The sequence below is a fragment of the Gymnoscopelus braueri genome, assembly GCF_963280865.1.
Source record: "Gymnoscopelus braueri genome assembly, chromosome: 15".
Classification (NCBI taxonomy): Eukaryota; Metazoa; Chordata; class Actinopteri; order Myctophiformes; family Myctophidae; genus Gymnoscopelus; species Gymnoscopelus braueri.
Genome location: NC_137620.1, coordinates 38097790 through 38111167, shown reverse-complemented (window position 1 = coordinate 38111167; position 13378 = coordinate 38097790). Strand labels below are relative to the sequence as shown.

General features: G+C 44.0%; 1 protein-coding gene across 1 annotated transcript; it reads left to right on the top strand.

Annotated features, from left to right (window-relative positions):
* Window positions 1–7010: 7010 nt before the first annotated feature.
* Window positions 7011–9226, top strand: LOC308101523 (nucleoporin 88-like; the record flags this gene model as incomplete). Its single annotated transcript, XM_080450942.1, has 1 exon — window positions 7011–9226. One exon carries the CDS (start codon window positions 7011–7013, stop codon window positions 9186–9188), a length of 2178 nt encoding a protein of 725 aa, XP_080307068.1. The 3' UTR covers window positions 9189–9226.
* Window positions 9227–13378: the final 4152 nt, after the last annotated feature.

The following is a 13378-nucleotide window of genomic DNA, read 5'->3' as shown; positions in this document are numbered from 1 at the left end:
TTAAAAGGACAACTTTGTTCTTTTACAACCAAGGTTTATATTTTAGCTTGTAATTAAAGTAAATTCTTTGATGGCCAGATGTGAGTTATTGGGGGCTAGAAGAGCTACTGTAAATAATAATAAAGAAAACGCCGGGTTATTGTGTAAAAAAAATACATATTTAGCCACCGGACAGAATGCCTCCGCCCACTGTAAAAAAGATCGCAAAAATTGCTTTAATTACAATCTAAAACATAAACCTTGGTTGTAAAAAAACTAAAGTTGTCCTTTCAACAGAACCATCAGTTGTCATACATTCTTACAGATGTGGTGATGTTCAATATCCTGTGATCCAAGTAGAACTTTATCTTACAATGACTATGGTATCCATTACATCAGTGACATTATTTATAGCATCACTGCACACATTTTACTATCATTACAATGCATTTGTATTCCTTCAACCTGACATTCCCATTTAAATGGGCTATGTATTCTTTCCATACATCCCCTTACCAGAAAATGGAAATATAAGCTACAGTATATTACAGTAGGCATATGCATATAAAACGTCTAACTAGATGCTCTCATAATGTATTCAGAGCCATTTCCACCTTGATAATACACTTCTGTTTGCAGAGGCACAGATAATTCGTCTCTTTTTTATTATATTGACAAACAATCACGCTATGTATCTAATCCAACTGAACTAGCTCTAGCGACCCTAACGTTGGCTGAGACTGTATGACTCGAGTTGGTCCCGCCCGCGTCGGTATGTTCTGCCGATTTAATGTAAATGTTTTACCTTCTGAACATCGTATGAAAAATCTAAAGCTAGTTACATTTTCCATACGATGTTCAGAAGCGATCTTATTGACGCTGAACTAAATCCCACAACTAAACGGTGGGGGAGGTCACAGACACAAGGCTATGTCAAACCGATTCATGCTCCTAAATCATTTTATTGGGGCTGGCGGATGTTTTAATTTACCGGTAACGCTCCTGAGGTGCTGATTTCTGTGTCTCCAGGATAAATCGTCGGAATATAACCTGGCTTCAGTACTTTCCTGTTTGCAAATCCCATATTGACTTGCACTAAGTTGGTGAAGCAGTCATCAACAAAATGGGAACTACACACCCGAAGCCTGGTAGAGGGGGCTGAGGGAATAAATGTCTTTATAAAGGAAATTAAGCCATTGATCACGTTTGTCCGTGTCAATGGGCAAAGTGTGAAACGACTGTTTGATAGCTGTCACACAGAAGTTAGGCACAGAACAACCTGCCATGGTCACACACGTGTGTTTGAGGCAGCTCCGCCCACAAAAGGTTGTAGTATAAATGACAATGATAATGAGGGGAGGTGCGGTGGGTGGGTATGGGCATTGTTACGTCAGTATGTCGCTGTTTTTGGATTGGCACGTTTGACTCTCAAGGTTTCAGCCTCCAGGAAAAAACTCCAAATAGTTAGAGAAGACATGAAACACCATAAAACCACCAGCGGGGGCCTTAATGAAGTTCTATCAACCTCATAGACACATGAAAAACAGAAAAAGTGCAAAAACATGGCACCACCTCTTTAATATTAATAAAAATAGTGACACTTGGTGTGTTAGGGTCATTTTTGACCCGTATACCATAGAAGGTAAAAAGTCATTTATTTTTCATAAACTCAAACTTTATTTATTCCCGATGTCCTCAATTGAGGACAAGTTTCTCTCACTCTCAAACATGTATTAATTGAATATTGACAATTTGGGGGGAATTGAGCCACACTTCTCTGCCGGGTCATTTCGGACCCTAACACCGTCCACAAGTGTCACTTTTTTTATAGAGACCATCAGAATGAATTAAAATTATGATAAATACTTTTGTTGCGTTAAAATGGCCATTTCTGAGGATATCATGAAGCCTCGTTCCAATAAAGAAATGTAAAGGGTACTTTTAACCTATTTAAACTTGAAAACGGGTAAAAATGACCCTACAATGGAAGGGTTAATATGTTGCAGGAGATTTGTGGTATTGTACATGATACCTGTGCCACGTATGTTGTACGGTATGTCAGTGGTATGAGCAAATCATGGCATGTCATCTGTTCAGAAGGAGCTATTTGCTAACCTCACTCCGTCAAATGGAAGAAGCTTGCGACACACGTTTTGTTTCACAGCGTACTTGCATCTGAGACTCCGGGCGCAGAATCGATGACAGACGGAGTTTCATTTTTTCAAGCTACTAGGCAGGTGATTGGATGATCCCGCCCCTAGCAGCCGCTGATTGGTTCGTATGCGCAGCGGTTCGGGCAGCTTTACTCTGTGAGCAATCCCAGACCCTCCTTCCTGAAACCAAATGCAAATGAGATTTCCGGAGGGAGGGGGTGTTTACCAGGCTAGCTATTTGCTACCAAGGCAAAGAAGGGCAGAACTGGACAAGTAAAGCAAATTTTCATCAGTTGAGAGAAAGTGTTCTCAAAGTGTCCAATAATAGCAATAACAACTAAAGTATAATAACACTCAACAAGCATATAAACCCTTGATCCACAAGTTAACCTCACCATCGGACCTCCTCCTCATCTCTGATCAAAGTTACGCACCTTTGCATCAAACTATTGTGACACTGCATTCTCTTAAATCCTGTCATGCCCTTCATTAATCACTCATCATGTACATAATTATCTGTTTTGACATTCAAGTCTTTTTCCTTTGTTCCATCCGCATACTTTCTCAACATACTACAGTACCTGTTTAATGGAAACCACAACTATTGAAGCTACGTTGACAAACAAAAACCTGGAAGTTTAGCTGGAAGAACTTCCTGTCACCTCCTGTCCACCTCAAGTGTCCTCTGAAAAGCCATCTCTACATACTGTAATAACCATATGAAGTATTATACGCATTACGCACCCATTCACCTTTGCAGCCAAGTGGCCCTTTTGCTCCTGCAATGTAAAATGGAAGCACTGTCTGTACTGATAAGACAATTATTGAATTATTGAAATCCCAAACATGGAATACACTTGGACGATACCACATTTAAGGCCTGTCTCAGGACTGCCACCTGCCAGTAGTTACAGTGGATAACTTCGCAGTCTCCAGGTTTTCTAAAGTATAGCTAACCACTTTAAGGGTCTGACATCCCAATTTTGGGCATGCCATTTTAGGCTAAAAATAAAAGAGAATTGCTGATCTACAAGCTCTACAAACAAAACATGTGATGTGTGATAAGATGGCTGAAAGAGTCATCAAAAAGGTCAATCAAAGAACACGTTTTCTGTATAGGATCAACTCTAGTCAGTAAGAATACCCTGAAGATTCTCGCAGGGGCCCTCATCCAAGGTCATTTCGACTATGCATGCTTCTCATGGTATCGCAACACCACTAAGGCCTTAAAAACAAGGCTCCAGACATCCCAAAACAAACTGGTAAGGCTACTTCTTAGCCTCAATCATACAACCCATCTAACCCCTGCTCATTTTGCTAGGGTTGGATGGCTCAGGGTTGAGGACAGAGTAAAGCAACTTGCTATGAGCCTGGTCTGCAAGATTCGAAACAACATTGGGATCCCCCTGTATTTGTCAAAAACACTTCCAAAACGTCCACGATCATAACACCAGAGGCAGCTCCACTGATCATGTTCAACCCAGATTTGGCACAAACAAGGGAATGAACTCTTTCTCATGCTATACAACAAAAATGTGGAATGCCCTACCTAAAGGAGTAAAGGAGTGTAAAACCCTACTCACTTTCAAAACTGCCCTAAAAAAAATCACCTTCAGGAGGCTGCAATTCCAAACTGGACCCTGTCAAAGTCTTAACCTACCCCCCCCCTACCCCTCCTCCCCTCCTCTTAAAACTGTCTATTGTACATATTTCTTGTTTTTCATACTAGTAACCTGTAAGCTGATTGTATGACGTTCTGCATAGTAGTGTATATTTGTATGTCTTCTTAAATGTCATCATGATTTGAGTGCACAGGGATCTCATTTTAAATAAGCCATTGTGCTTTTATGAGCGATCCAGTTTAGAGGACCTTGTATTGTGAATTGCACTTCCATGTACTGTTGTCTTTCTAAATAAAGTATTCAATCAATCAAAAAGCGTTGTGAGCTTGTAGATCAGCTTTTCGCCAAAAATAATTTAGATATCTTTTATTTATTTTTTTGATAAGTGGCTTGTTTTAAAATGTGCAGCGCAGTGGAATAGAGTAGTACTGTATACATTTGGGGCTAGGCTTATGCTTTTCTGGTATTATTATTGATCACTTGTTTTGCATTTCCATGGCAAAAATACAACATGGAAATGTCCATCACAAGCTGGCATGGTGATGACCCCTGCTTGCATATCAGTCACCTATTAAGTTATGTTTACATATGTGTATTCATGTTACATAATGACTGATATGTGTAGATGTATTTTAACTGCATTTAAACTTGGTCTGTATGTGTCTGTCTGTATGTGTTGTTTTGTCACAATAAAATATCTTATAAGGTTGTTGTACAACATACATGGCTGATTCTTTGAATAACAAACCACAGATTTTTTTGCAATTAGTATTGTAAATTGTATTCTGGATGCTAATTGTAAATTGTACACACGGTCAAACGGAGAATAAAATACACATATCTTGGGGGCACGGTGGCGCAGACGGTAGCGCTGTCGCCTCACAGCTAGAAAGTCCTGGGTTTGATTCCTGGGTTTGTGTCATCAGTGCCCATACCCTAGGTGGGGTTGGCGAAAGGGCCTTTCTGTGTGGACCCCTAGGGTACCTACCCTAGGGTACCTACCCTAGGGTAGGTACCCTCACAGAAACATGCAGTAATCCTGGTCTCTATACTGCCTCCCCCTGGTCAACCGGGGCGCCTGATGGAGGGGAAAGGAACTGGTTTGAATACCGCGTTCCTTCCACGCGCTACGTCCTACTGGGGAAACTCCCCCCTGTCAGGTGATAAGAAGCGGCTTGCTAGCTCCTCATGCATTGAAGGAGGCATGAGCTCAGTTCTGGGCTCTCCCCAGGTTGGCAGAGGGAGAGTAGCGCCCAGCATAACATAGGCAATTGGCACTGGGTGAAAATATGGGTTACAAAATCGTGGGATAAAAAGATAAAATCACATATCTTCAAGCCCTTAAATTTTGCTTCCGTAAAATGTTATCACTCCTACTCCTGCTTACTTACTAAACACTCATTTAGTAGTATGCAATACATTATCGTACATTAATATTACCGATAGGTCCAAGACAAATTCAATGAAAGTTTCTGGCTGAGATCAAGTGGTTTTATCAATATTTCTTAGATATATTCTCTGTCCACTAATACGTCTAGTGTCATCTAAATTCAAGGTAGAGTTGGTAGAGCGGCCGCTGACAAACCTACTGTAAGCAACCCCGGCTAATAAGGATGGATCTCAAACTGATGATTTTAGAAAGTTTATTCCTGGAACCACCGTAAGAACTGTAAGGTGGGAAAGCACATAAAAACAGTACAGACATTACCAATATGGCTAGTGACAAACATATGAAGATCATAAACCATACTGAAATATAGCCTAAAGGTATAAGAAATACTAAGTGACACAAACCAATCACTAAACATTTGACAGTATGTCCTGTGTTACAATTACTCAAATGAATTGTTTTTAAACCAAATGACAATCTCTCTTTAGTGTGCAAAACATATGAAAAGGTAAATACTGCAATTATCTTAATCACAAAGAAAATAGCTTTTATCTTATTAAACCAACAACAATGAAATGTAAGTTATTATAATAATGTATCTCCTTTTAGCACACATGAAATGTACCTTTTACTCTATGCAGTTATTATGAATTACAATCTAAACCCATATATATTTATTTAATTATTATTCACGTTACTGAGGCTTCTCAAAGGGTCTAAGAATAGATAGCAGAACTACATTCAAAGTGATTATTAACTTGGTCACTATAAATCCAAAATGGACACAAAGTAACAGAGAAGCAAACAACACAATGCAGCAACAATAAACTATACCTTGTGCCCTTAGCCAGGTGCTTAAACAAAATAAACCTTTCGGTTGGAACATGGACATGCTCCTCTGACGTTGTTTTCATTCATACTAACGTCTTTGCAAAGACGCGCTAAATGTACACAGTGCAGTGACATCCTTCCTGTTTCAGGCATTTTCAAAATAAAAGCTTTTACTATAACAGACTAGTAAAAACGAACTCAAATACAAATCTTTCAAGCAAAACAATGTAAAGGTGTCAGTTGAGGCATGAACAATAAAACATTATATATCCAAAGTAAACAATAAAAGGACCCAAATAAAGTGATAAACTATAAAACTCGGCAAAAGTCCACAGTAAAGTATCTTTCAAAGTCCAAAGGTTTGGCATGTTTAGGGTGACAATAGCGCCGCCTTCTGGCCAGGAGGTGCATCTGGTGGGCTTTTCTTATGGAAAATAATACTTACACTACAATATACTTTTTTATGCAAGGCGCAGTGCTTAAGTGGTTCGTTACACCTACGCCAACTGCTTTGAAAACCAATCCTGTCACACCCCAATATGAAGGACAACACTAATATCTTTGCAATGGTTCTGCAAAGCATTTGTTGCGTTGCAATTTTTTAAAATGTCTGAACTGTTCATCGTTTTTGCAACTACGTCACCAGACGTATCAGAATGTCAATGTGGATCGACACATCTATCAGCTTGTGTGATTGTCGTTACTCGTTGTCACTTGGTGTACTTGGAGGCCATTCTATGATGACATCAGTACTATGACGGCAGCGCTGTATGTTTCTGTGTATTTATGTATCGTACCCATTGTCTAGCATTGCAGGGGAAAAATGGGTACTTGTATGCCAGTCTATAACGTCGGTACTATGACGTCTATCAGTACCCAGTGTTGCCCAGGTTATTACGTGGCAGCTTGAGGCCAGCGTATGCCCTCAGCCATCTATGATGGCGGAACTGTGACATCAGGACTGTGACATCACAACTTCTACTTTAAAGAATAGCCCATCAACCAGACAGACGGAAACAAAACGCGGGTGAAATGATGGCATTTGCCACGGAACAATGGCAACGTGAGCTGCTGAGGCACTCTATCTTCAGCAAACTGCGAGAGAACCTTGCCTCCGAGCCCAGTGCGAGCAACAAAGGGGCCAGCACGAGGAACCTCATGTTCAGTCTGAACGGGGACTTGTTCGTGTGGGACGACACAAGATGTGTGTTTTACACCACCAACCTGAGACAACTCAACTCCGAGGAGGAGGAGAGCCAGGGAGGCAGGACTCATCACCACCAGACCCTGATGTGCATGAACCCACCCCGCTTCGCAGTTAGCCATGTTCTGCTGAGTCCGACACAGCACTATGTTGCACTCGTCGGCCAGCGGGGAGCCACCGTGCTCGAGCTCCCGCAACGATGGGGAAACAGATCAGAGTTTGAAGGCGGACGGGCCGAGATCAACTGCAAGACCGTCCCCATGGCTGAGTGCTTCACCAGCTCGGCATCTGTGAGCCTGCTGCAGGCGGCCTGGTACCCCAGTGAGACGGAGGAGCCTCATCTGGCACTGCTCACCTCGGACAACACCATCAGGTTCTACAGCCTGAAGTCACCCCAGATCCCGGCTAAGGTGCTGTCCCTCTCCCAGTCAGATGAGGACAGCGGCATCCAGACAAAGCGTTCCTACGCTGCTTCTCTTGGCGAGATAGCAGTGGCGTTCGACTTCGGGCCGGTGTCGAGTGTTCCTCGACAGCACACGGGCCAGCGCTCCAAAAATCTGCTTGTCCATCCCCTGTACATCCTCTATGAGAACGGAGAGACCTACTTGAGCTACGCCAACCTGGCAAATGGTATGAACCTCAGCAAGTTCACGGGCCCTCTGCCCATGTACCCCGCAGCTGAAGATAACTATGGCTACGATGCCTGTGCCATCCTCTGCCTGCCCTGCGTGCCCAACATCCTGGTCATCGCCACAGAAACAGGGACAATCTATCACTGTGTCGTCCTGGAGGTGGAGGAAGAGGAGAAAGAGACGAGGGCGGTAGAGTGGTGGAACACCCGGTGCTCCCAGGCAGTGCCGTCTCTCTACGTGTTTGAGTGCCTGGAGCTTGAGCTTACCCTCAAGCTGGCCACCGGGGAGGGCGAGGACCCCCAAGTGTCTGACTTCACCTGCCCCATCAGACTTCACAGAGACCCCCTGTCCCAGCACAGGTACCACTGCACCCATGAAGCCGGCGTCCACAGCGTGGGTCTCACCTGGTTCAACAAGCTCCACAAGTTCCTCCAGTCGGATGAGGAGGATAAAGACAGTCTCCAAGAGCTGGCAGCAGCAGAGCAGCGCTGCCTCGTGGAGCACATCCTCTGCACCAGGCCTCTCAGTACCAGTCCGTCCGCGCCGGTGCGTGGCTTCTTGATCGTGTCAGACCTGTCCTTGGGCGCCACCATGATCTGCATCACCAGCACGTACGAGTGTCTGCTGTTGCCCCTGCTGAACTCCATTCGTCCACCCTCGCCGCCCTTGCTGTGCTCCCGTTCGGGCGTGGGCCCGGGCAGCTCCCCCCTACACGGGCTGACCCACAACTCGACAGAGCAGCACGTCCGCAACATCCTGGCACGCAGCTCCACCAACCCCCTGATTCTGAAGGCGGGTGACAAGGACACATCGCCCCAGCCCGCCGAGTGCCTGCAGCTCCTCAGCCGCGCCACGCAAGTCTATAGGGAGGAGTACATCCTCAAGCAGGACATGGCCCGCGAGGCGCTGCAGAGGCGGGTGAAACTGTTGACGGCCCAAAAGAACAAGCAGCAGGAGGAGATGACTCTGTCCCGCGGGGAAAGGCAGAGCCTGAGAGAAGTGGCCGAGAGGCTGGCAGACAAATACAAGGAAGGCAAGCGCCGCCAGGAGGCCATCATGGGCCGCGTGAGGAGGGTGCTAGGCAGCCTGCACCGACAGCTGCCCGTGCTGTCAGACGGCGAGAAGGAGATGCGGAAGGAGCTGCAGTCCATCAGCGACCAACTGAGGCTCCTGGACAGCAGCATCAAACAGGTGCACACCAAGATGGAGTACCGGAAGAAACAGGCGGACAAGGGCGGCGCCACTGCGGCCAAGACCACCGTCTCCCTCGACGTGCAGCAGAGGAAGTGCGTCCAGGGCTTCCTCAAAGAGCAGGGGGAGCAGATCGCTGACATGATGAAGCATATCAAGGATGTCAAGAAACATATCAGTTTCTGAAGCGAGTGTTAAATGTTTAGATTATGGGTTCATTTTTTACTATCTCAGCGCTTCATTTCTTCATGTGACGTCTAATAGAATAATTTCTTGTAACTATCAGAGCTTCAGTCTCTTACAATAAATGTCTTTGGAGTAAAACAAACAAACAACGTTATACAATAGATAGTCAGTCTGGAGCTGTGTGGAATATATGGGCAAGATTTAGGTACGTAAGGCCACCCAGCCTGATGGAGATACAGTATGTGCTCCGCTAAGTACTGATTGTTCCTTGTTTTAAACTAATTTCAGTATTTTCTAATATTTGCTGGAATACATAATGCATATAATAAGTGATTGTGCCGCCCACACCATATCTGGGGCCCCTCTGCCATGGCTGGCTTCAAAGTAGTTCCATGTTACTCTTGTAAACACCTTGTAAATTCTTAAAATGTATGGTTGTCACATCCAGGCATCTCTGATGGTGTTGCCATATGGCAGGTTTTCCATTCAAACTGTATGCCAATGCAGTGCATAAGAAGATGAGGATGCAGATTTACATATAGCAAACCCCAACAGTGGAAAGCTGGTATAAATGTCCCACACTGCAATGCAGTACAGTTTCTTCTAAAAATAGTGATACCAATAAATACTTAAGTATACTGCGTTGGTTCCATTGATCCAAGCTGGAACACAAGCAATTGATTGATTGTTAAAATGAATATTTTAAGGTACAGGAAAAATTCAATGTAAGTGTCTGACTGAGATGGACTGATGTTTTTCAATATTTCTTAGATATATTCTCTGTCCACCAATACGTCTAGTGTCATCTAAATTCAAGGTAGAGTTGGTGGAACGGCCGCTGACAAACCTACGGCAACTACTTTTTAAACCAATTCAACAGAATGCACGCGGCCCACCTGTCTGACCACTTAACACTGGTCAGATGGGTGGGCCGCGAACGCTTGTGAGCTTTTCAAGTGGGCCCTGACCCAGAAAAAGGTTAGGATCCACTTGTAGTATGTTGATTTCAGACACAGCATCTTGACTTGTTAGTCTAGCGCAGGAGTCTTCAACGTTTTTCAGCCTAAGGACCCCTTAGCAGGGAGAGAGAGATGAAGCAGGGACACCCCACTACATATTGGATTCATTCATATGTGTTTTCGGACATTTAACAACTTAAACCCTCAACATTTTGAAACTTGACCTTTGGCTCTGTACTTGGTCTGCTCTTTTTCCCCCTCTACACCAAACCTCTTCGCCAAAATAGCCGATCTACAAGCTCACAGCTAATGTCCCCCGCAGAATAGGGATGCGAGGGTTCAAGTGGTTAATGTAAAAAATAAATAAAAAGTCCCTATCACACACAGATTTGGCGGCCCCCCATCTCTGAAGACCCCCTCAGGGTCCCGGACCCCCTGTTGAATATCCCTGGTCTAGCCTGTTAACCACTTAAACCCCATACGTTGTTGAGCGGAGTCCCTCAGGGCTCTACTAATGTATTTTCTGCAAAAGTTTCCCCAGAATTGTGGGAAAAAATTGAGAAAAAGTGCCCGGAGGAGATTACTCAACCGTGTTCAGACCACTTGAACAGAGAGGAGCCAGCAGTTACGTAGAAAAAGAGAAGTGCAATTAAGGACATAGAAAAAGGGAAGCAGAAAGGCAAAAATAGAAAAAGGGAAGCAGAAAGGCAAAAAGGCCTAATGACACTTTAGTAAGTAAGCTAATGACACTTACGGGGTACTTTAAACACCCTTCCAGTCAGTTCTGATCCTCCTGTCAGGTCAGAAATTGTCTAACCAAGCTGTTAATAAATAGCTTGATGAGGGCATTTCCTCAGTCTATGACGCAAGATGTCACGCACATCTTGTGTTTATGCGCTCTATGCTGCTTTTCCCCCTCTGTCCAATCGGGTGAGTGAAAGGCGGACCGTCCCAAGACTCAGGAAGCGACATGGTGCTTAGCGATAGAGCAACTGGTTGTGACTGTTTCATGGGAGGGTCCTGAAAGTGAGTGACAGGTGGGTCACTCCGTTTATTTAGAATGCGCTGGCTGCAAAAAACTGTGGCCGCGCACAACCTGAGTTTAACAGCGGCCAACCATGTTTTGGTGGGCACGGTCACACCGCACTTTTATTCTACCTATGAGGGTGGATTCTGCCAATGCATTTCAATGGGAATGGAGCGGTTTGCTGCCATTTGCGGATTTCTGAAAAGAAACCCCGATCCATTCCCTAAGGGACTATGATGTCAAAGTCAAGGGGCCAATCCCAGCACTTTTTTTAACCTAATTATTCAGAAAACCCCAAACCACAGAAAATCCACTGAATGTTCAAAGTTCAGTTTTTTTGGGGTGTAATTGAGGTCATAACCCCCCCCCCCCCCTAAAAAAAAGAATGTCATAGACTATAAAGAAATGTACTCTTACCTAAGTATTTTTAAAAGCATGTACTGTAAATACAAGACCAGGAGACCTGGTTCTGCCAAACCCAAAAAATCCTAGTATGTAACACACCTACAAACCACTTTATAACTGAAGTTCATGATGTCATGAATAGTTCGTGACGAAAGGGGACGTCACAAACTTTTTTTGGGCTGGGGCCGGAGGACAAATGGCCCCTGCCCATGTATGGACGAAACAGGTACAAAGCCATAGTACAAAGCCTCCATACATGGAGGAAACAGGTACAAAACATGCACTACGTCACGGCTAAGCCGGACTTCACATGACGTGTCAGCCTGTGTATATCCATGTATGGACGAAAGGGGGACAGACTTTTTTGGCTGGGGCCGTTGGACAAATGGCAACTGCCCATGTATGGACGAAACAGATACCCATGTATGGACGAAAGGGGGACAGACTTTTTTGGCTGGGGCCGGAGGACAAATGGCCCCTGCACATGTATGGACGAAACAGATACAAAGCCTCATGTAAGCCCGACGACCCCTTGGGTCTGGCAATAATGACATGAGTGTAACTTTTTTTTATGTATAAAATTTCATTTTGTCCAATCTGTATGGTATAGTATGTTAATACAATATAACTTATACAATTGGGGCGGTTATATTTTGTCTCCCTGCTCTTCTATTGAGACATTTAGATCATGTCAAAGGTCATGTCTCACCTAGACACAGGATCTGACATGAATTTTGACCAGATGTGTTAGTATAGGAAATCAAAAGGTTGTTTGTGTGGAGACTAAGCAAGTCGACTTGTCTCTGTGCCATCTTGTTTTGACAGGGTGAAGTTTGCCACTGTGCATGTCGGCGTCATCTTGTTTTCATAAGGTGAAGTTAACGGTTGTGCGTGTGGGTACATATGAAACTGCAGATAACAGCTTCTTCTTTGTGACCACATCCTCTGCTCTCATGAGAGTCACAAAGAAGGCTGTAGATCATGTCGAACACTGAGAAATGACAGATGTTGAAACCTTCAACCTAACCACATGCCTTGCGATTGTAACAGGGCGGTATAAATTAAGGTATAGCCAACTACTGTACGCTACCTAGGGGATTGAGCCCTAGGAAATAGTGTTTAGAATCAAATAAAATTAAACCACCTGAAGACAAGGATATCACTCCCCACAAGGTTCGTTGTACTTAAATAATAAAGGCAGATACGTGGATCAATGCAAATGGTAATAGGTTTATTCACATTATATAGGCCTACAAAAGGCAATACCAGGTCATAGCATTTCATAATGATGCATAAACAGGCTAAAACTGTGTGACAGTGGTTCAACAATAAAATACATTGCACCCCTATACTGGGTCGATGCTGAGGCTTGCCAAGGGCACCCCAAGCCACAGCACACAAAAATAAAGTTGTAAAATAATCTAATCAGAGCACAAAAGAAAAGGGGATACCACCACCACTGGAGCAGATGTCGCCTGGTCCTGATTTGGGGCCTCAGAGACTGTGCCACACTCATACATTGGATTAAAATACATTTTGAATGAAAAAAATATATATATTTATCTTTTTGTTTTTGGTTGGAACTGAAAAACGGGAGGGATTGTACCCTGACGTGACGTCACGTCAGGGTGCAAATCAGTTTGGCCTGTTTTGAGACCAATTTACAGAAAACCCCAGATTTGCTGTGAAAGCCTGAGTGTTCAAACTGGGGTATTCTTGGGGATAGAAGAGAGGTAGGGGAGACCAAAAACACACAAAAAAGAAGAAAAAGTTAAAATTCATGGTGTAGTCCCTTTAAC